The sequence below is a fragment of the Thermobia domestica genome, chromosome 3 (genome assembly GCF_964235325.1).
Source record: "Thermobia domestica chromosome 3, izTheDome1.hap1.1, whole genome shotgun sequence".
NCBI classification, from domain to species: Eukaryota; Metazoa; Arthropoda; class Insecta; order Zygentoma; family Lepismatidae; genus Thermobia; species Thermobia domestica.
In genome coordinates, this window is record NC_137456.1 from 57449016 (window position 1) to 57472822 (window position 23807).

At 35.4% G+C, this 23807-nt stretch overlaps 1 protein-coding gene across 1 annotated transcript in view; it reads right to left on the reverse strand.

Moving 5' to 3' along the window:
- The window catches only part of l(2)09851 (WD repeat-containing protein 1 l(2)09851), a 35854-nt gene extending 28517 nt beyond the window's left edge, over positions 1–7337 (reverse strand). The window contains exon 1 of the mRNA XM_081750918.1: positions 6964–7337. Coding sequence (XP_081607044.1) covers positions 6964–7093 — 130 coding nt within the window. The 5' untranslated portion in view covers positions 7094–7337. The remainder of the gene's footprint in view (positions 1–6963) is intronic.
- Between the last annotated feature and the right edge of the window lie 16470 nt (positions 7338–23807).

Sequence of the window (23807 nt, forward strand, 5' to 3'; positions counted from 1 at the left end):
CATTTTGCATTCAGAAGACTGAAATTTTGCACACTCGTTCAGTAAACCCTTAGTATTTTTCAGATGATTTCAGATCTCTGCGTGAAAACAGGGAGGTCCAGAAAGGCAAAAATGAGAAAAAAAAAAAAAAGACTTTCTTCGTGATATTCCCGCCTAAGATGGAGACATACGAATGGTACCATCTAAAAGGCGGTTCTATTCTGAAGAGAATAATGTACGAACCATGATTTGGGAATATTATTTTTCGCGGGCTTACTTTTGCATCTAGAAGTTTGAAATTTTGGACACTCATTCACTGCACCCCTTAGTATTTTTCAGATTTGTTTCAGATCTTTGCCTTTAAATAGATGCGGTACAGAGGGGTAAAAAGTTAAAAAGGGGATATTTCTTAACAGAAAATCCTTTTTTTTCGTCATTTTCCAGCCTCAGATAGAGACATTTGGATGGTACCGTTTGAAACTCTGTTTTATTCTGAAGAGAATAACGTACAAATCATGATTCTAGGATAAATAGGGATGTCTGAGGAAATTTTTATATTACATCCGGGTCACCTGGAGTATTGTGGGGATGTTCTTAGCTTATTGTTGAATATTGTCCCGCCCTTACTATTGAAGATAGAAGCTTGAAATTTTGTACACACATTTAGTACAGTCTTAGTATTTCTCAGTTGATTTCGAGATCTGTGCGTTAACACAGGAGAGTCCAGAGGGGATCAAAATTTGAAAAAGAATCAGAAAAAATCCCGATTTCTCTCAAAATTTTCCGCTTCAGAGACAGGATAGGGAAAATATGAATGTTACCGTTTTAAAGACTGTTCTATTCTGAAGAGAATGAGGTATGAACCATGATTCTAGGATAAATGGGGATGATGCTTGACTGAAAGTCTATAATTTACTTTAAAAAAAAATAAAAGCCATAATTTAAAATTGTTAAGAAACATTGTTTGGGACTGATATAGGTTAACGATTGGGGATTAATTCAAAATTAAACCCCAATACTTTCACTTAAATGGCATAATTGGCATTTAATACTAATTCGTAATGCTTTTTCTTCAGTTCGCGACTTGTATTATACGAGGAGAAAGATTTGATTTAAATAATTAAATAAATCGATTTAAATAAAAAAAATCATCAAAAATGTTTTTTTTTAAAAAACAAATCATGAGTTTTCCACCCTGCATTTCAAGTATGAACATCGTATTGATGGTGTGAAATTACATTGGCAGTGAAAGGTACCTAACCTAGTGTTTTTAGCGACATCTTCGTCTATGTGCATACCCACCATCGCTGACGCGCCTATTTTCGACGGACGTATTCCACTAGGGTCCCCCTGTTGCGCTCCAGTCCTGACTCGGTCAGATAGCGTTAATGCTTTTTAGTGGTCATCTAGTACAGTTTGGTTTGTTCTTTACACTAATTTTTATGGTAAATTTCCGGACGCAGTATTTACACACAAAACTGTAAAGTCCCCTGAAGTCAATGTGAACCGAAGAATTCTTAAGAATCACTTTATCACGTAATGACAATGAATTTCCTCATAAATGACAAAAAATTCACGTTTTCAACCTGAAAATACTAGAACTACTCTGTAGCGAAAAGCTGGCGTCTATTCCGTTTACCCCAGTCAGCTTTTTAACAACGACAATTACTATAAATATGTCAAGTTAGAATAGATTTGTTTTCGTTCACTCACTTAGTACATAGTTTTTAACGGAACTTAACTCCAACTTGCGCTAGGTGGCTTCTAAAAGTGAGAAATGTATGTAACAGAGTTAGGGCATGCGCACAGCAGGTAGACCAGCGCTGTAGGCAATCAGTGAATTTAGATATGCGCATAAAATGAAGATAGAGGAAAAACACCTCATATGGTAAATACACACATTTCCTACGTATCGGACAGCATTCGCAAATTTTCATCTTTACACATCATCACTTTGCAAATTGCCTTCGGCATCTATTCCCTTAACTCCCGTTTGCTTTCCAACATGACAATAACAACTGCTGGTTACGGGTGTTGGCAGTGGCGGCTAATGGTAGTGTTGCAGCGTTGCGCAACGACCAAAGTTTTTCAAGAAAAATTATTATTAACAGTAGTAGTAAAAAATGAAAAATTTTACTTTATTTTACTCTCATATATATTTTAAATAATATACTTTTTACTTCTGTAACTGTAAAATCCATTAATCCATTTTCAAAAACGAGAAAACAGCCCATCAAGAGTCTCTAATTTATATTGCGTTGCAGCGAGCATACAACGACCAGATTCCTTCAGCGCGGGAATTGGAGCGAATGTTAAGTCTCCTTTCCCCTATCTCAGAAGTTAAAGGGACTGGTCGTTGCAGTGCTCCTGCAACACGGCACGGGTTTTAGTGAACGAGAATGCTTTTCGCACTACGAAAGATTTCTAAATTTTATTACACTATCAAGAAACAAACGAAATCCATTTTTATCCTTTCATATATTTAAATTACGGGATTGTACTGAAGCAAACCAATATAATGATGCCTTTTTAAAACAAGTAATCACAAAATTATAAAATAAGAAAAAAATACGTAGTAGCTTAGAAAGCAAATGAAAGTAAACACACATTTACAAATTAATTATTAGCTTATGTAGATAATGAAGGATTCTTGTAGAATAATTTATGAGTTGAGTTGATTTTGAATTTAACGTCCCGTTCAGCAGCAGAGTAATTTATAAATAAAATTTTAATACATCAATATAAAGAATCATACTTGAGCTCCTTCGTGGCTAAGCGGTTAGCGTACGCGCCTTTGGCACGGGGGACCCGGGTTCGATTCCCGGTGGGAACTCAAGTGGTTCGGATTCCACGTTAATCAGTAGGTCCACGTGTCATGTAGCCTCACTGCTGAACGAGACATTAAACTTAAAGTCAACTCAAAGAATCATACTTCAAGAATTACTATGTTTTCTAAATTTCCAAACACAACGAAATTCGTTTAACTAGCAACCATGCGTGCTTTTGCTTCTGACAAGAATTGCCAATCAAGAAAAAAAATCTGTTATGCCTTAGAACCTGGGTTAATGTAATAAAAGATCACATTTCTTCCTTCCAAAGCATTATAGCACCAGACGTTTATGTTAAAAATTGTAAAACATCTCCCACTCTGTGGATATTATTTTTGTATATACATAATTCTTTCATAAAATAAATGTATTTTATACTCCTGTCGACTATCTGTATACAACTGTGATGAAAAACGCTACAGTGCATTTGGAATTGGTTAGCAATGCTGTTTGTTTTGGCGTTCCTTGTGGCTCCTGTTACATGCTGACCCTACATTTGGCAGGTTCAGAATTTGCTTATCAGAACGTATAACATTAATAAGCATTGTTTAGTCTCATGTGGGAGCAACGTTCTATATTCCATTCATGGTGCAGTGCTTACAACGAAGACTGATGATTTGGAATGTTGTTTTTCTTTCATGCACGTATGTGTGGGTGTATATGTGGCATTCCTGATTCATATACCTTTCGAGTGTGTTTCGTTTTTCAGTGATTGCGTTGTATATGTGTTCTAATTCTGTGAGTGATTTACAGTTCTGAATCAATTCTATACAATGAATTCTGTAAATAATTTACAGAAGAAGTCATTTTCCCAGCTCTCGGCTGAGGAGAAACTTGCGATTAAAGAACTTGGAAGGCCAATGCCAGACTTAGATATAGTGCAGAGCATAAAAACAGGTAAAAGGCAGTTCAGGAGAGTGTTCAAAAAAGTTATATACAATAGTAATGATTGGTTGTGTGGGTGCGAAGTAAAAAATGCACTATTTTGCTTTCCGTGTTTGTTGTTTGGTGGTGAAGAGTCGTGGACAAAATCAGGCGTAACAGATTTAAACCATTTATGCTCAAACGTAAAAAAACACGAATCTTCGGCTTCACATTTGAGAAGTGTTTTAAAATTCACACTTTTTGGAAAAGTAAATATTGCTTCGCAATTGGACAGTGCTTATAGGAGAAAACTGGAAGAACACAATGAAAAAGTCAAACATAACAGGTACGTACTGAATATTATCATAAACTGTGTTCGTTTTTGTGGCGTTTTTGAACTTGCTTTAAGAGGGCACGATGAAACTGACTTGTCCTCCAATCCGGGAGTATTTAGAGGATTAATAGATTTCAGTTCAGAGTTAGACGTTGCTTTGAGAAATCATTTAGAAAAAGCTACAGTGTTTAAAGGGACGTCGAAAACGATCCAGAATGAGCTCCTGCAAGTAATGTTTGAAGTCTGTCAGGAAGAAATAACACATGAAATTAAAGAAGCTGATTTCCTGGCTATTATAGCCGACGAAACAAGTGACATCTCAAATATATTTCAAATGGTTATCGTTTTTCGGTACGTAGTAAAGGGCAAACCAGTAGAACGCTTTTGGAACTTTATTTCACCACCAAAGCACGATGCTGAAACATTAGCTTCTTATTTGCTTGCAGAATTGAAAAACCAAAGGTTAGGTCTTCATGAAAATTCACGCAAATTAATTGCACAAACCTGTGACGGTGCATCTGTTATGTCTGGTTCTTCTAGGGGGGTACAAGCAATAGTTAAAGACACTTTTCCTAGTGCCGAATATATACATTGTTACGCTCATCAAGTTAATTTGGTTATGAGCAAAGCTGCTTCCGTAAATAGAAATGTAAGAGTTTTCTTTTCTAATTTACAAGGTATTTGCACATTTTTTTCTGGTAGTCCACAGAGAACCGCAGTTTTGGATTCAATAGTTCAGAAACGGTTGCCTCGGGCAAGTAATACTCGTTGGAATTTTATATCTAGAAGTGTGAATACCGTATTTGACCATAAAAAAGACATCATCCAGTGCATGAATAAGATACTAACGATGGATGAGATAAAAAAATGCAAATACAATCCACCAGGCTGATGGCCTAAAAAAAATCCTTATCAGTCACCACTTCAATTTTTGGCTATCTTTCTTCAGCAAAATAATGCCACTTGTAGAAATTTTGTTTGGGCAGCTTCAAAAGAGAGAAATTGACCCTTCTTCTGCACAACAGGCGATTTTAAACTTTGAAAAGAACATTAATGCAATAAGAAATCAAATTGATGACGACAGGAACAAGGGAATAGAATCTACAGAGAGAGAATCAAAAAAGAGGAAGAGTGACAGTACAGAATGGAACAGAGAAGCTAAAGAAGTATGTGATGTTATAATTTGCGAAGCTAAAACCCGGTTTAAATTCACAGGACATCTTATGGCAGCAATGTTGTTTTCACCAGATATGTTTCCAGAGTATGCTGTAAATTTTCCGAGAGAAACAGTCAATAAAGTGTGTTCAATTTACAGTTTTTTCGACAACACTAAGCTCTGTCACGAACTGTCTTCAATCTACGCTGCAGAGGAATTTCGATCCCTGTCGGGGGCTGTGGGTTTGCTAGAATTCATTGTCCAGAATAATTTAGAAAAATCATTCAGTGAATCTACAAAGCTTCTGAAGTTGATATTAACTGTACCTATGACATCAGCAGAAGGAGAAAGGTGTTTTTCCACATTGAAAAGAATTAAGACATTTTTAAGAAATTCGATGTCTCAAGAAAGGTTATCAGCATTGGCTATGCTCTCCATTGAAAAAGACTTGATAATGGGTATACCAGACTTCAACCAGCGTGTAATAGACAGATTTGCTGCAATCAAAGAGAGAAGAATGGACTTTCTATTTAAATAAGGTGAGTAATCTGATAAAATTTTCTACATTAATTTTTAGTTCTTTTAAACATTATTTTATTTATTTTCATATGCCACATAGTACTTGCATCTAAAGTTAAACTGATTAATCAGTAAGTTCAGTTTATGTCTTTCATCTCCAATCGTTCGTACTGCAACACCCGAGACCACAATCCACCGGCCGCCACTGCGTGTTGGTATACTTTTGGCACACATTTTGGAAGATTTACAGGTAAAATTCAATATTTTACATGAAAAGACACATGTATACAAAAAAAGACACATGAAATTTCTGCAGGTGATAGAATTAAATCCAAAGTAATACAACTGTATTTTAGATTTAAAAGCGTAGAACTACTAGTGTAAAATCAATACAAGTGCTTTACGACGCATAAAATAAGTAAGTGCATATGAAAGATTACTGTACTAGATACTATTTTCGGCATTTCTCGAGCAGAGGGTTCTACAAAATTTTCACACATTTATTGCATTTTAAGGTTTTTCAAGAACATGCACTAAATGAAGAGCTAGTGCATAAACCACTAACCCACTTGTGTTAGGTGTCCACTAAATACCACTAATGCTATCTAACCTACTCCGGACTTGAGCGCAGCAGGGGGGGGAACGAGCGGAGCGGTGGTGCGTCCGTAGGGAGCAGACACGCCAGCGACTGGGGACATACGCATAAATAAGAATAATGGAAATATACATAAAGTATGCGCAATAATTTTCACCCTCAAAAACACATAAATAATCATAATAAATCTTACCTTCAAAACGGCTTTACTGGTTTCCCGGGCACAAATGGCCCGCTGCGAGAAGAAATTCGTCTGTTTAGAATTTTTACTTATTTCTCACACTTGATTTTACGTTTCAACATACCATGACGCTGAAAAAACTTTACAATATGACGCGCTTTATCGTGTCATAACCCAGCTCACTTGCTTCACTACCCCTGCTTACGCGGTATAACCACCGTCACTGACGCGCCTCCTTTCGGACGCATCCCTTCGTGGGCCCCCAGCTTCGCTCTGTGCTGACTCGGTTAAGTAGAATTCGTGCTTTTTAGTGGCCACCAATCACAGATTAATGTATTTTCACTTTAGTCTCTATTCCGTATACCCGGACGGGGTATTTATGTGCAAATCGTAAGAAAATTCTGATTTTCACGAATTGTTTCAACATGTACTTGGCATTTTCTATTACCTCTGTTGCTGACAATATACGAATACAGACAGAAAATATTATTTTTATTATTTATTTACCTGTTTGAAATTCATGCAAAAGCACATAAGCAGACTCGTCAACTACAAGTTCCTCATCTTCTTCCATTGGTTGACCAGGGAGGTAAACTTCTGGCTTGTTATTTGAATCTCCATTACTCTCTGTCTCCATGTTTATAGTTACAAAATTTCAGAAATCTATAAATTCACACTTTTTCTTAATCGCACGTGGATCCCATGTACAGACGTCTATTGGCTTCTTACGCAGTCGCTTTTATTTTGTTTTTAAATTAGCAACTTGTGTAACGTCATATCCTTTTCCGTTGTACACGTTTCTACTCATTATCTCTTGCTTCAAGGCCATTTTTAAATTCGCTTAAACTAGACATAAAATAGAAATAAAACAGACCTTTTCGCACTGATACTCCAGCCCAGGATGACCGTAGCTATTGATAGCTATGGGTAGACCTGGGTCAGTCCACTTTTGTCAATGCGATATCACCGGAGTTGAATCGTGCGGAATTGAATCAATGCCAGTGGCGGAGCCAAGGGAGGGCCTGGGGGACCAGGTCCCTTGCTCAAATTCTTGGCCTCCCTAGTGGCCCTCCCTAACCACAGAGTGGTATTGCTATAGATCGACAAAGGGTGAGTTGATGGTGGCCACAAGTGAAACCAAAATATCTCTCGACAACAGTTACCGACTGTAAAATACCGTATGTTGCAATAGTTTACGTTCCGAGCAAAAATCTCCAGGCTCGTTTTTGTTTGTAGTACAGCAAGTTCTAATTCATCGAAATCTGTAAAGTGCATGTGTTGACCTTACCACCTGAACGTTTCTTTTAACCTCTGTCCCTTATCTGGTTATCTTCTTTGTTTTCGACAAAAAAACAGAAAAAAAGAGAAAAATCAGTCGGCATTCTCGTTCGCTTCGATGTTGAAAGTCATACTAAAATAAAAGATGCTTACTTACAAATAGCATGCACTGCAGTAAAATATTACACTTGTGTTGAACGAAAGAAGTCTTCGTATACTAAGTAATTAACTTCCATTGATCTGGCGACATAGAACAAATGCATAGCAGCCATTAAATAATTTGGTATTATTATTATCAAATAATATCGAGCATTCAGTAGAAGAAGAAAGCAGAAAATTTATTATTTCTGTCATTCTCTCTGTTGTTCGTATCCCAATCGTTCGAGAAAATTAAGGTACTGAGTACTGAAAATTAATCTACTATTTGCTGCTGATATTAGTTCTCCTTCTCGACTACATTCTGGTCTTGTCTAGTTTCCTAACGCTCTTGCCCGTTGGCAACTGAGTAGAAACCTGCTGCGATGTTAACAGACATACTAGCGATCTCCAAGGAAAACGGAGTCAGCGCTTGGTAGACCTATATTACTAACTAAAGCCTGTGGAAATGACGCCAATAAAAATCAGTTATTCTTTATAAATAAATCGTTCAGAAGTATTTTCTTTTGAACTATTTTAACTGTAGCTTAATCCCAAAACTGCTACTACTAGAGAAATTCCAAAGTTTATCACAGAGCCAGTGCTACAATCTCATGATTACTAACCATCAGGTAAGATACCGAGATGATACAACTTGGTCGCGGCAGTTACTCCCGTGACCAGGTTGTATCACCCCGTTATCTGATGTTTAGTACTCATATATCTATATATCTATATCTATCTATCTATCTATCTATCTATCTATCTATCTATCTATCTATCTATCTATCTATCTATCTATCTATCTATCTATCTATATCTATATCTATATATATATATATATATATATATATATATATATATATATATATATATATATATATCAGGAGGTTGTGGGACTGGTCCACAGATATTTCATTCAGTAAGTTCAGTCAGTATTTTCAACAGGATATACTAATTAATACCTCTCCTTCAAATCTAATATCAAAACTAACAATAATAATTTATCATCGACTACAGGAGACGAGGAATCGATCACACCATCTTCCGAATCTTAAGCTGATATTCTACCGCTGAGCTTTGGCCATTTGGTGTAGATGTGAAGTGTTTGTGTATTTTAATTCACGTTAAATTCTAAAAACTAGTGAAGGTAAATAAACGAAAGAAAGAAAAAGGCCACGTATACTTCTTTTGCTGTAAGGAGTCCCCATTAAAATGGCTGTTCTAACGCTGTTTGATATTAGGGAAAGAAAAACACATAACCTTTTTTGCTTCAAAGAATGTTCACTTCATCATTTTAATAAAGTAAAGGCATATTCATTACTCAGTTTTAGAGCTCAAGGGTAAAAGGAACCAAATATAATTGAACTACGGCCAGATCAAAACAAGATGCTGCAATAGGACAGTTGCTCCCCGGGCGCCAGAAAACTAATCTGTGTATTTATTGGTGTAGATATAGATGAAGGGGATGCTAATTGCAAAATATGCCCAGGGCACCAAATGTCTAGTTTCATCTCTGATTAGGCCACCATATTTTTAGAGCGTGAAATCAGGACATTGTTCTGAAATATTAAGACTACATGATAATTATTGGCAGTTTATTTTTAAGTGAAACTTAAGCTTCAAGAGTAAGGCTTAAAATTTAAACTGGGTTGGGACGGCAAATCAGTGTCCTATTAGAATTCAGTTTCTGTTCCTGTGCGACGTTTGTCTCATAAAAACATTTGTCCTTGCCCATCACTTTTTACTTATTATTATTATTATTATTATTATTATTATTATTATTATTATTATTATTATTATTATTATTATTATTATTATTATTATTATTATTATTATTATTATTATTATTATTATTATTATTATTATTAATACAGTTTATCTACCAAACAATTATTTATATTATGCGGTATTAAACCAAATCTGCAGCTTGTGATATTTATTTACTTCCACCATTTCATCCGGAAAATTAGTGTGATCTGTACGAGAGGGAACGTATTCGGGATGGTAAAATTTGAGATGAATGCTACCATGTTATAACTTTGAGCTTCGCCTTATCTCAAGTAGATGCAGACTGTCGGAAGGTTTGATTCTTGTAGCTTCACCAGTTCAAACGCTGTCGAAAATGAGGTCTGGGGAATATAACTCTCAACGAACAACATTCGAACAAATTTATCAAGAATGTTTGGAGATATGCAAAGAAAATGGTCTTGAAATTCCAGAGCCGGAAACAAATAGACAATAGGGGTTCCTCGTGGAAACGAACTAAACATTCGCCATCAAAATAGCACAAATTCATTTTGGATTAATCTCTTTCTTCATTGGAGGCAGAAAACGAATTTTCTAAATTTTATATATACTAAGAGACATTTTTCTGCCTCCTGAGACAGAAAAATGCTTTGGATCATGTGGCAAAATCATTAGATCAATCACCATTCTTCATCCAAAAAGTGAAAACTTTCTAAATTACAATATTGTTAAGCCTATGGCCCAGTATTATGGAAGTGATCTGGAAATATTCAAATGTAAACTCAAAATCCTCCCAAACACAATTAAGTTGTATGAAGGCGAGAGAAAACCAAAGTTGATTCCTTGATGAATTTCGTTGTACTTTGAGTCTACTAAAACGCACTCTTAGAAACCTATAAGCTAGATGCCATCTCTGTGACTATATCAGTTTCTAGTGCTACATGTGAAAGGCCATTCTCACATTTGAAAAGATTAAAGATATATAGGCAATTCAATGACTGATGATAGGTTGAAAAACTTAGGATTACTTTATATTGAAGAAAATTGCTAAATCGTTAGATCTTGAAGAAGTTGTTGATAAGTTTGCTCCTGCCCACACGAATAGAAAGATCCTCTTTTAAGTAGAGCCATGAACCTATAAGTTATTTTCTTTACCTATATATATTTCTCTGCTTCCACTTAAATCACCAGCCACAGATATTTTAAGCGCAGTGATTAAATAACTACTTACTTATATTAGAAATCAATTGTATTAATGTATCCTAGTTGTTTGAGGTAGTAAATTCTTATATTTTCACTGTAAAAGAGTAAAATCATGAACAACAAAGATTAAAACATTCAAACATTCAAAGATTAAAACATTAAAACATATATATGAATAAAATTTTTCATTAATTGGAAATGGCCCCCTCAATATTTTCTTGGGACCTTCGTTGGCCTCCCTTGAAAAAATTCTAGCTACGCTACTGATAAATGCGTGCTGACTCGAGCCATGCTTGGGCCATATATGCATATACGCTAATCTGTGCCGGAATTATTACAACTACGTCTCTATTACAATTAAGAGCGATTGCGAATTTTGATGCAAACTGTGCGCTAAACTGTTTCCACTGGACCGAAAATTTACGAATGCGACTTATACCAACGTGTCACTTTCTTAAGAAAAAAAAGTCAACATAAAAATTTATGCTTGAAACTTCGTATTTTATGGTTTTGAAAGAGCGATATTGAGTATACACTAATACGATTATTTATGCAAGAAAAAAAAAACTCATGAATCTGCACCAGATGGCCACTACAAATAAAAAATATATATATATTTATTTCGTGTCAAGACAGGGAAAGCTTAAGGACTGCGTGGGAGTGCGTAGGCAAGGAGAAGTTCTGAAACAACGTTGAGGATATGCAAAAATGATTATTCGTGCACTAACCCGTGCTAGATGACTACTACAACCAGCAGGTCGATCAGCTTATATGTTGTATGTTGTATTTATGGCCTACTATTATCGCAATGTCGTTTTAGCGCTGTTTCAACATGTATAACTCTTGAGGTAAAATTAAACTGTCTGGTTTAAAAATTATTTATTAAGTACTCAGAAAGATCGATGGGTATATGAGTTCGCACTTGTAAAAGTACAAGAGTCTTGCACAAGTACCGGCACTACTTGATTTTTTTTTATAGAATGTAAAAAGGAAGGAAATGGATTTCTTGGTTTCAGTAAAAATGCTGCTGGAGTGAATGTGTTCCCAGTAGTTTATGCAATCCGTGTGAGTCAATATGCCCCTGTAGCATATAGCTAGAGTATGTCGTTTTCTGAATTGGTTGTTCGCGTTTTCTATGGATATTGCTCGTTTTCAAGCCACACAGGTGTCATCTTGCGTCATGTGAGCTTTTTTGGTGGACAAACACTGTGTGTATGAATTTTCTCGGCGTTTTTCCGTTTCGTCCTACTTTCTTCATTCCACCATTTCAGTCATTTCTCATCATTACGGTCTCCCTTAGCCTTGGTTCATAATCGTGAGACGTTAAACTAGATACTTCATTTCATTTCAAAGCACATTAGTGGTGTTCTTCTTCCAAAACTAAAGAGAAATGTAGTATTGAACATCGGCAATACCGTACACCCTAAGGGTGGCGAGCACCAAACTAGTGTAAATTACTCTTGTAGTAACTCTTACTTCTTTAGTTTGGACTACTTTAGTAAATTACTTCCGTAGTAATATACTCTTTTAGTAACTGTTGGAGAGCTCAATTTCTATTTACTTCTTTAGTTCTAACTAAAGTAGTAACGCCTTTTTACTAAAGAAGTAAGCCATTTCTGCACACTGCTGGCACGTGCATTTCGTTTTCTATCGGCAGCTGAAGCTTATCGGAAGATGCGCCTATGAAGAAAGGCAGTGAATATGGGTTGTAGTGAAGAGCAGGAAGTTGTTGGAAAAAGCAAACGAGCTTCATTCGTTAAAATGCGTTTAATACGAGAGGAATATAACGAAGAAGGTTGTTAATTGAAAGACAGGAAGAGGAGCATAACCTTAAAATGGAAAGTTCAAGAATGAAACGGAGCAAACTTCAGGTTCCGGTTCTTTAGGCAATATGTTCGAGAAGTTTGCTTTTGTAAATAAATATAAATATCTATTGAAGCTTTCCTGGCGACGTATTGTGAACAGGTCTTCTCGGGCTAGCAGCCAGGTAAATATTTACCAGGCTGCTAGCCCGAGAAGACCTGTTCACAAAATATAAATATATTTGATATGTATAATACATATTTCATTTGCTTTATATTTTTTTAGTGGTTTATGTGTTTTTGTTTTCCACATGACATAATATTTCTGTATATTATTTCAGAATTAGTACATTTATTTTTTCTAATTACCACATTCTAATAGTACTTTGTGTTAGCAAAATTATAAAAGTAGACATCTTGTTTTTCTTACAAATTATCAAAACACCTTTATTGTATAACTTTGTGTACTGAAGTAAGAAATAAAATTAAAATATTAATTATCTAATTGCAAAAAAGAAAAAAAGAAAAGAAAAAGAGAGAAACGTAACTATAAAATTATACGTAAATAAATGAAGTGCCTTATTTATTCATTTAAAAACGAAAAGTCTTTACACTAACTTGTTATTTTACTAGAAAATTAGGTAAAATTTTAATTAAAAACTAGCAGCGTTCACCCCGCTTCGCTGCGGTCACCCCGGAACGCAATAAACTTTGTTACTTAGATAATTTTTACTTTTTTGCTTTCAAGTGATATGATAAAAACCATAGAAGATTGCAGTAAATCTTAACATTATATCGCCTGTCATTTATGTTAACCCGCCCCGCTTCGCTGCGGTCATCCCGGTGCTGGCATATTGTAAAAGTGTCTGTAAAAATAAGCAAATCAATTAAAAAATTTTAAACAGAAGATTCAAGCTATTTTCCGCTGTATATCGCCTGTCATTTATGTTAACCCGCCGAGTGACACGGTCATGCGGGTTGCATATAAATACGTTTATTTTTACCTATGATGAACTAATAACAAAGGATTTGTGGACACCTGAATGGTCAATTATCTCAAGACACTGGTAATTAAAAATTAAAGTGATATGATAAAAACCATCTAGGGTCCAAATCCTAACAACCCCCCAAAAATGAAAGAAATTGGTTCAGCCGTATTAGCGTGATGAGCGGACAAAAAATTGTACGTTCTCTTTTATATATATAGATAATTAAGTATAATAGACCTTCTGACAGATTGCCTTGCAGCACCTGCTTCTGTATGAAATGTATATTGGTTGATGTCATTCGCATCCATAACATTAAGGTGAAACACGCCTTCAGTTCTATTCCAAAGTAGTGTAGAACTGCAGCAGCCACAATAACATTCCCACACGTGTTCTGTTTATATCGCATTGTTTTAGTAAGAATTTGGAAACGTTTCTTCCAACACCGAATTTACGTTCTATTACACATCTTGTAGCAATACGGGCTCTACTCTAGCACTCTTCGGTTCCTATGTGGGGAAAATATAAATAAGGCAAAATCGGATTTTATAAAATCCGGAAACCGGTTTCTAGAAAAAATCGAAACCCAAAAAACCGACATTTTGGTTTTCTCCAAAAACGGGTCGGTTTTTCACCGAAACCGATTTCGGTTTTCTCCAAAACCGGTTCGTTTTTCACCGAAACCAGTTTCGGTTTTCTCCAAAAACCGGTTCGGTTTTTCTCCAAAAACCGGTTCGGTTTTTCACCAAAACCAGTTTCGGTTTTCTCCAAAACCGACTTAGGTTTTCTTAAAAATTGGTTCGGTCTTCACCGAAACAGGTTTCGGTGAAAACTTTTGGAAGACACACATCTATTTCTGTGGAAACAGATTTGGTTTCTGGAGAATAACGAAACACTATTCTGGTCAGAAATAGAACAAATTTTGGAAAAAACGGAAACTGGTTTTGAAGTAAACCGAAACCGGATCCGGTGAAAAACCAATAACCGGTTTCGGCCAAAAACCGAACCGGTGTTTTTAAAAATTCAAAAACCTGTTTCGGTTTTTCTGAAAACCGAAAAACCGGTTTCTGTGCCCAACACTAGAAATGCAGAAGTCATAAAATGTTTGGAGAGAGCATGTCCACTGTCTCCTTAACAAGCAACCCATCATATTGTCCATTATTAAATTCTACAGCAACTTTACTATTGTCCCAAATGCGTGCATCATGTGTGGAACCCAGCTAACGGCTTACCATGTTCAAAAATTTCATATTGGAATCACAAATGATTTGTGTATTGATAGAAAAGAAATTTTTGCTATTTCTATATAGTTCTGCTTGTGCTCCAGAAGGACAAAGTATGGGTATGTATATACATAATATATGACCTCTATGACATTCGCAATCCACCAATTCGATAGAATTCCCTTTTGTTCATTGATATATTTTCTTGGTTCTGTGGCATGGATACATACAGTGGCTTTAAGGTAATAGAACTGTTTATCACTCTGTTAAAAGCTCTTCCAGCAGTTAATGAGATCTCCTGCTACAATTTGATAAGTATATACCAGTGCGAAATATTTGCAAGCCACAAAAGAAGTTGCAGCTAGGAGACAAAGCACGGTTCCTGTCAGAATTATGCTACATTTACGGCTCCAGCATACCAAACAGCGACTCGAAAGATTCCGTACGAAACCCAAACCGCTCTTTGAAATCATTGTCGCTATACATCGCAAATGGATCTCTTCTCTCCATTAAAAGCCACATTCTTGGGATGTGTACCTCTTCTGCCATCTCCTTATATTCTTCGTAGACCAGGCAATCCATAGAATTTGATATTTACCACGCAGAAACCAAAGAACTGATCTTACTCTCTAACTTTACTCCTACTACTGCTTAGGAGTAAATTTGGATCTTATTTACTCCTAAAGCTACTAATGTAGTAGTGTACTCTTTGATGGTTCTCTCCACCACTTGTGGAGTAAATAAATTTACTACAGTAGTAAATGAAAATTTTACTTCTGTAGTAATTTACTCCTTTAGTTCAGTACTCTTGACTGGAAGTCGCCGATTTCCTTCTCTCTTAGTAAGTTACTACTTTAGTTTCACTTACTCTTGGTTGGTGCTCGTCACCCTAAGTGTCGACTACATGGGTATGGCCTTGGCTCCGAGACTCAAGCATCCGTTGGAAATTTTTAATGTGTGCTCATAAAATTAATATTGAAATAACATTTTCATGACATTGACAAAAACTTAGTGCATGTGACCGCATAGGGTGGCGAGCACCAACCAAGAGTAAGTGAAACTAAAGTAGTAACTTACTAAGAGAGAAGGAAATCGGTGACTTTCAGTCGAGAGTACTGAACTAAAGGAGTAAATTACTACAGAAGTAAAATTTTCATTTACTACTGTAGTAAATTTATTTACTCCACAAATGGTGGAGAGCACCATAGAAGAGTACACTACTACATGAGTAACTTTAGGAGTAAATAAGGCCAAAATTTACTCCTAAGCAGTAGTAGGAGTAAAGTTAGAGAGTAAGATGAGTTCTTTGGTTTCTGTGTGTTAAATATCGAATTCTATGGATTACCTGGTCTATGAAGAATATAAGGAGATGGCAGAAGAGGTACACATCCCAAGAATGTGGCTTTTAATGGAGAGAAGAGATCCATTTGCGATGTATGGCGACAATGATTTCAAAGAGCGGTTTGGGTTTCGTACGGAATTTTTCGAGTCGCTGTTTGGCATGCTGAAGCCGTAACTGTAGCATAATTCTGACAGGAACCGTGCTTTGTCTCCTAGCTGCAACTTCTTTTGTGGCTTGCAAATATTTCGCACTGGCATATACTTATGAAATTGTAGCAGGGGATCTGATTAACTGCTGGAAGAGCTTTTAACAGAGTGATAGACAGTTCTATTGCCTTAAAGCCACTGTATGTATCCATGCCACAGAACCAAGAAAATATATCAATGAACAAAAGGGAATTCTATCGAATTGGTGCATTGCCGAATGCCATAGGGGTCATAGATTATGTATATATATACCCATACTTTGTCCTTCTGGAGCACAAGCAGAACTATATAGAAATAGCAAAAATTTCTTTTCTATCAATACACAAATCATTTGTGATGCCAATATGAAATTTTTGAACATGGTAAGCCGTTGGCTGGGTTCCACATATGATGCACACATTTGGGATAATGGTAGAGTTGCTGTAGAATTTAATAATGGACAATATGATGGGTTGCTTGTTATGGAGACAGTGGACATGGTCTCCAAACATCTTATGACTTCTGTATTTCTATCACAGGGCGCTACACTAGAGCCCGTATTGCTACAAAATGTGTAATAGAACGTACATTCGATGTTGGAAGAAACGTTTCCAAATTCTTACTAAAAAATGTGATATAAACAGAACACGTGTGGGAATGTTATTGTGGCTGCTGCAGTTCTACACTACTTTGGAATAGAACTGAAGGCGTGTTTTACCTTAATGCTATGGATGCGAATGGCATCAACCAATATGCATTTCATACAGAAGCAGATGCTGCAAGGCGATCTGTCAGAAGGTGTATTATACTTAATTATTTTTAATTAAAATTTTACCTAATTTTCTAGTAAAATAACAAGTTAGTGTAAAGACTTTTCCTTCTTAAATGAATAAATAAGTCACTTCTTTTATTTCTTTTATAGTTACGTTTCTCACTTTTTCTTTTCTTTTTCTTTTTTCTTTTTGCAATTAGGGAATTAATATTTTCATATTATTTCTTACTTCAGTAGACAAAGTTATACAATAAAGGAGTTTTGATAATTTCTAAGAAAAACAAGATGTCTACTTTTACAATTTTGCTAACACAATTAATATTAGAATGTGGTAATTAGAAAAATTAAATGTACTAATACTGAAATAATATACACGAATATTATGACATGTTAAAACAAAAACATAAACCACTAGAAAAATATCAAGCAAATAAAACATGTTTTATACATATCAAACATATTTATATTTATTTACAAAAACATAAACTTCTTGAACATATTGCCTGAAGAACCGGAACCTGAAATTTGCTGCATTTCATTCTTGAACTTTCCATTTAAGGTTATGCTCTTCTTCTATGATTTGTCTTTGTCTTTCAATTAACATTTTTACATTATATTCCTCTCGTATTAAACGCATTTTAACGAATGAAGCTCGTTTGCTTTTTCCAACAACTTCCTGCTCTTCACTACAACCCCATATTCTCTGCCTTTCTTCATAGGTGCATCTTCCGATAAGCTTCAGCTGCTGATAGAAAACGAAATGCACGTGCCAACAGTGCAGAAATGGCTTACTTCTTTAGTAAAAAGGCGTTACTACTTTAGTTACAACTAAAGAAGTAAATAGAAATTGAGCTCTCCAACAGTTACTAAAAGAGTATATTACTACGGAAGTACTTTACTAAAGTAGTCCAGACTAAAGAAGTAAGAGTTACTACAAGAGTAATTTACACTAGTTTGGTGCTCGTCACCCTTACTCTCTAACTTTACTCCTACTACTGCTTAGGAGTAAATTTGGATCTTATTTACTCCTAAAGCTACTAATGTAGTAGTGTACTCTTTGATGGTGCTCTCCACCACTTGTAGAGTAAATAAATTTACTACAGTAGTAAATGAAAATTTTACTTCTGTAGTAATTTACTCCTTTAGTTCAGTACTCTTGACTGGAAGTCGCCGATTTCCTTCTCTCTTAGTAAGTTACTACTTTAGTTTCACTTACTCTTGGTTGGTGCTCGTCACCCTAAGTGTCGACTACATGGGTATGGCCTTGGCTCCGAGACTCAAGCATCCGTTGGAAATTTTTAATGTGTGCTCATAAAATTAATATTGAAATAACATTTTCATGACATTGACAAAAACTTAGTGCATGTGACCGCAAGTTTGATTTCATGGGCGAATGCTTATACGTTGAATAATTCTTTATTAATATAACTTTTAGCCTCCTTAGGTATACGGCACATCGAGGATTGAACAATATAACATTATACTACAACAATAAATCTAATTGAAAGTGACTATTTTTGTGACTCTTAATCTCTTGAACCACCCGACCGATCTCGATCAAATTTTCAACATACATGAGGTTTGGTCCTGAGAGAGTTTTCATCATTTCACTTTGACGGTAAAACTTAGTGGAGGGGAGAAGGGGGAGTTTAAAAATAATAAATAAAACTTAATAATTCTTGAACCAAAGGACCAATCTCAATCAAATTTTTAACATATATGAAGTTCGGTCCTGGAAAGTTTTTTAGAGTTTGTTCCACGTTGATGATAGAACGTAGGGGAGGAAGAGGGAGGTATATATATATATATATTGTAAGGATCCCCACAACAGGACAATAGCACATGGCAACACAACACGTGCTGTTGATTATAAACATAAGAGCAGAAGAAAAACCGACACGAAAGGCGCCGAAGATTGCCGAAAGAAAACGGACTTCACAGAAGGACCTGAAGAGGACAGATAAAAGGCGGATCACCGAGGGACCCACCATCAGTCGTCCAACTGATCAAATCACCTAGACCGGAATGAGGTCGAACTGGACTAGGGGTACACCTATCCTTACCCGAGGTCGCACTGGACTAGGAGTAAACCTATCCTTATCCGAGGCCGCACTGGACTAGGGGTCCTTTCTACAACCAAGCCTCGCGAAGCTGCCATGAGCTGAAGGTGTATGGTGCCTTGAGAGAAGGGTCACCGTGCAAACACCTACTTCCTTTCATCTAGATATAACGAGATAGACACTTTTTACTCTTTGTAATCAAAGACGTTTTGTATTTTACAATTTTTTATAATAAATTGGTGCATTATTGACTACCAAAATCATTACAATATATATATATATATATATATATATATATATATATATATATATATATATATATATATATATATATATATATATATTAATAACTTTTGAAACACCCGATCGATCTTGATCAAATTTTCAACATAGATGAGGATCGGACCTGAGAAGGTTTCTGTCATATCACTTTGACGGTGCAGTTAAGGGGAGGGAGAGTGGAAAGAAATATAAAAGTGATCTAAAATGACCGATATTAAAATGGAATCTATAGTTTTGAGATAAACAGTGACACTTCCGATGCTGTTTAAATCCAAATTCAACCCCGTAGCTTGTCGGAGGGAAGGGAAGAGATATAAAAATGATCGAAAAACGAATATTAGTGTCGAATTCATAGTTTTCGAGGTCGCTGAGTTGAATACTGACACTTCCGATACCGTTTACGACTAAATTCAGCCTCGTAACTTGGGGGAGAGGGAGATACATAATAATGATCAAAAATGGCCAAATATTAGTGTTGAATCCATAGTTTTCGGCGTCGCTAAGGTGAACAGTGATACTTCCGATCCCGTTTAAATGCAAATTCAGCATCGCAACTTGGGGGAGGAACGACCTCACTCGCGGTTTTCGAGGTCACTAAGATAAACAATGACACTTCCGATGCCGTGCCTCGCAACATGGGGGAGGATGAACAATATATATTTATTGAAAATGACCAATATTAGTGCCAAATCCATAATTTTCGGGGTCTCTGAGGCGAACAGTGACACTTTTGATGCCGTTTAAATCCAAACTCAGACCCACAACTTGGGGAGGAGGAAGGAAGAGAAATATAAAAATAATCAAAAGTGATCGATATCAGAGAGAGCTTTACTAATGGTGAAAAGTGACTGACTAACGAAATATGTATAATAATAATAATAATAATAATAATAATAATAATAATAATAATAATAATAATAATAATAATAATAATAATAATAATAATAATAATAATAATTATTATTATTATTATTATTATTATTATTATTATTATTATTATTATTATTATTATTATTATTATTCTAGTTTAATCCAACGAAGTGGGTAATTAATGCTAGTAATCCATATTCACAAGTGAGACTTCAAATAACTTGGAGTTTGATGCCGTTATTTTGTATTTCTAATACAGGTCAAAAGTATTTATATAAATTGAGTTTACACAAATGACATAGACAGTTGAGTCGTTTTCAGTTTTCACTCAAATTATTCTAAAATATTAAGAGGTTTGATTATAATAATTATTATTTAAATTTTCTCTCTCTTTTTGGGTTAATATTGCTAAACATATCATCATCTTCATAGCTATTCTGCCATTATTGGGTTACTTGCTACAACTGAGAAGCTTCGACGTTCGGTGGTCCTCAGCTAGTCTCTTCGTCTTGACGTAGCAATTTTCTGTTTTAATACCTTCCTTCAACTACAGTCTCCTTCGCTTCTTCCCTCTCTTTCCTTCCACAATACCCTCTAGCACGTCCCTCATAATACAGTTCCTCCTCAGCCAATATCCTAACTAGTTCCTCCTCCTCCTCTTAACAATATCTAAAATTTTTCTTTTTCCCCCTAATGCTAATATTTCTAACACATTCTCATTCGTTTTCCGTTCAACATAGCTAATTCTCTCCTTTTTTCTCCATGTCCATGTTTCGAAAGCCTGTAATTTTTTAATCGCTTTTGCGTAATGTCAATGTTTCTGCCCCATAGAGTACATATTGGAATCAGTAAAACAAAAGCTTAATATTTAATTGGAAGCTTGTTTAAGACAAGGATTAGCTAATCGTGGTCGAAAAGAAAAATCTGACGGCTTTAGAGTGTAAAAAATATTTTGCAATTCATGATATTTCAATAATCTGTGCCGTCTTGATTTTCTTTCATGCGTTACTTCCAGTAGCCCTTAAAGGGAGCTCACTTCCCGAAGGCTGCTAAGGAAACATACAAATAATAATAATGGAAAATAGTAATAGTTTTGCGATAAAAATCAAGATATTTTTCCAAATTCTTTTATGTTGTGTGTGTTGTGTATTCGTGAAAATATCATATTCTCATAATTAATGGTAAAATAAATTAGTATTTTTCCTTGAATTAAGAAGTTAAATAATCAAAGAATATTTATATTTATTTTATTTACATTTGCCTGTACGGAAATGTATACACGACTCCAAAAGTACATTACCACCTGCAATTCTTTTCCTGCAATAGCAGGCAACCCAAAAAGCTCGGCGGTTCGGTTGGTTACGAATTCGAAAGGCGTTGGACTAAACCTCAATTTTGTCACAAATATATCAGTGTGGCAAACTGCAATTAAGGGAATAAAACAAATTGTTAAGAATGACAATTTTATTATTGTGACGGAGTTGGATGACATCAAAACTTACAAAATGACTTACTTAAGCAGTTCAACAAGATGAATGGTAAGAAACAGATATCAGAAGGAAGCATTTCTCTCTTTCCCCCCACCTCATCCAAAAAAAAGAAACTCATAAAAAGAAAAAGTTACATAATATAAAAGTTTCATATAAAAGCCTAACAGCACAAAAACAAATATCTACGCGAAACAAAAAAGAGACAAATACAGAATAGGGGACACCAGTGGTGTAGCAGACATACGGCCCTCCCATGCAAGATAAAGAGACGGGACCCTAGTTGTAAACCCCATTGTTATAATAATAATAATAATAATAATAATAATAACCATAATAATCATATTATTATTATTATTATTATTATTATTAAAAAGTCGTTTTCTTTTCTAAATCTCTGACTCTGCCTCAGAGCATGAATGCATATAGCGATCATGTGTGCACCTTTTGTCAATTAGCAGTCCCGAAGGCCAAAAGGGATGGAAATCTCCAAGAGAGAGAAACAAACATCTTTCTTATGGTAAATTCTAGTTCAAAGTTCGAAGTACTTGCTTTTGCACGTGATTTTTTGTTTCTTTTTTCAGGGAACAAAAAAGTTCTGGCGCCAAAGAAATTACATCATATAATATTGCAAATTTGCAAGTGGATGTATTTACATTGCAATGTTTGTTAATAAAGATATTATGATTAGAAAACAATCTTGGAAAAATTAAGTTTAATTTTTCATCCATCGCAAATCTTAGGGGACCTTTATACCTCGCCTCCCCACTCCCCGAATATCGATATCGAAAATTTAGAATGATATATTCATGTCCATATATTTGCGATATCGAATGTTGATATATGATAATATAGATATCGATGATAGCGATATATCGACATATCACAGGCCCAGATTCCGAGAAGTGATGCTTGAAATATACTGGAATCAACAATCAAATTCTAAATAAGTTTTTCATTTCCGTATCCAATGTTGAGGGGGGAGGGTGAGAGTCTACTTAGCTACACAGGCCATATCAATTGTGTTCTTAAGTCAGCCATTACACCCACCCGCTATTATCAAAGTGTTAAGTCAGCCATTGCCTGCGAGTTACCCCAGTTCCATTTGAAGTTTGAATTGAAGACCTGAATTGCAAAACATCCCAAATGCACTCTTTTTCTTCGTATTTTTCGTTTTCTGTTTTTTATGTTAGCATCTATGTTTCAGGGCTATTCACTTGCATAATACTAAGTCCAAATCAAAACTTAAAAAAAAAATCAAAATAATTTCAGCTAAACAGAATAGCATTCCAAGTATAATCTTCTTGTCTTTCTTCTAAAAACAAAAAAAGTACTCCGGTGGACTTCGGATGTTCTGCAATTCAGATCTTCAATTTTATTTACGGTCTTTAACCATCTTTAACTGTCAGGCTCCTTGCTTTCAAAAAAAGTATTTGTTGTGTAGATTAAAATAAAAAATGAACTAATCTATATTCTTGGGAACTTACTGTTGCACCATACACATATATACAGGGTGTAACAAAAAGGTACAGCAAAATTTCAGGGGTGGATTCCTTATGGGTAGACAAGCAAAATCGTTCATATGACCATATGTCGGGAAATGCATCATTACAGAGTTACGCTCATTGAGCCGCCTAATGGTGGAAATAGTCATATTCTGGTCACTCCTTAATGTGACTCAATTTAAACCTCAATAACTCAGACCCTAATTAACCTAGGAAGATTTTTTTTGTATCTATGTATTTCTAAAGAACGATGCTTTCCGCCTATATATATAGGATGAGTCAAAAGTCTTTCGACATCTGCATAAGCTTTAAAATCGACGGAAAAAGTAAAAAGTGATAATGGGAAAAGAGGTTTGATGAGGTGCTGCAATTTTTAGAGTGTATGTCATTCATGGCCGCCATCTCGAAACCCGCCATTCTTGATCCAAGTCATTTTTTTAAATGGGAAGAGGGTGTATGTCACATCAAGTAA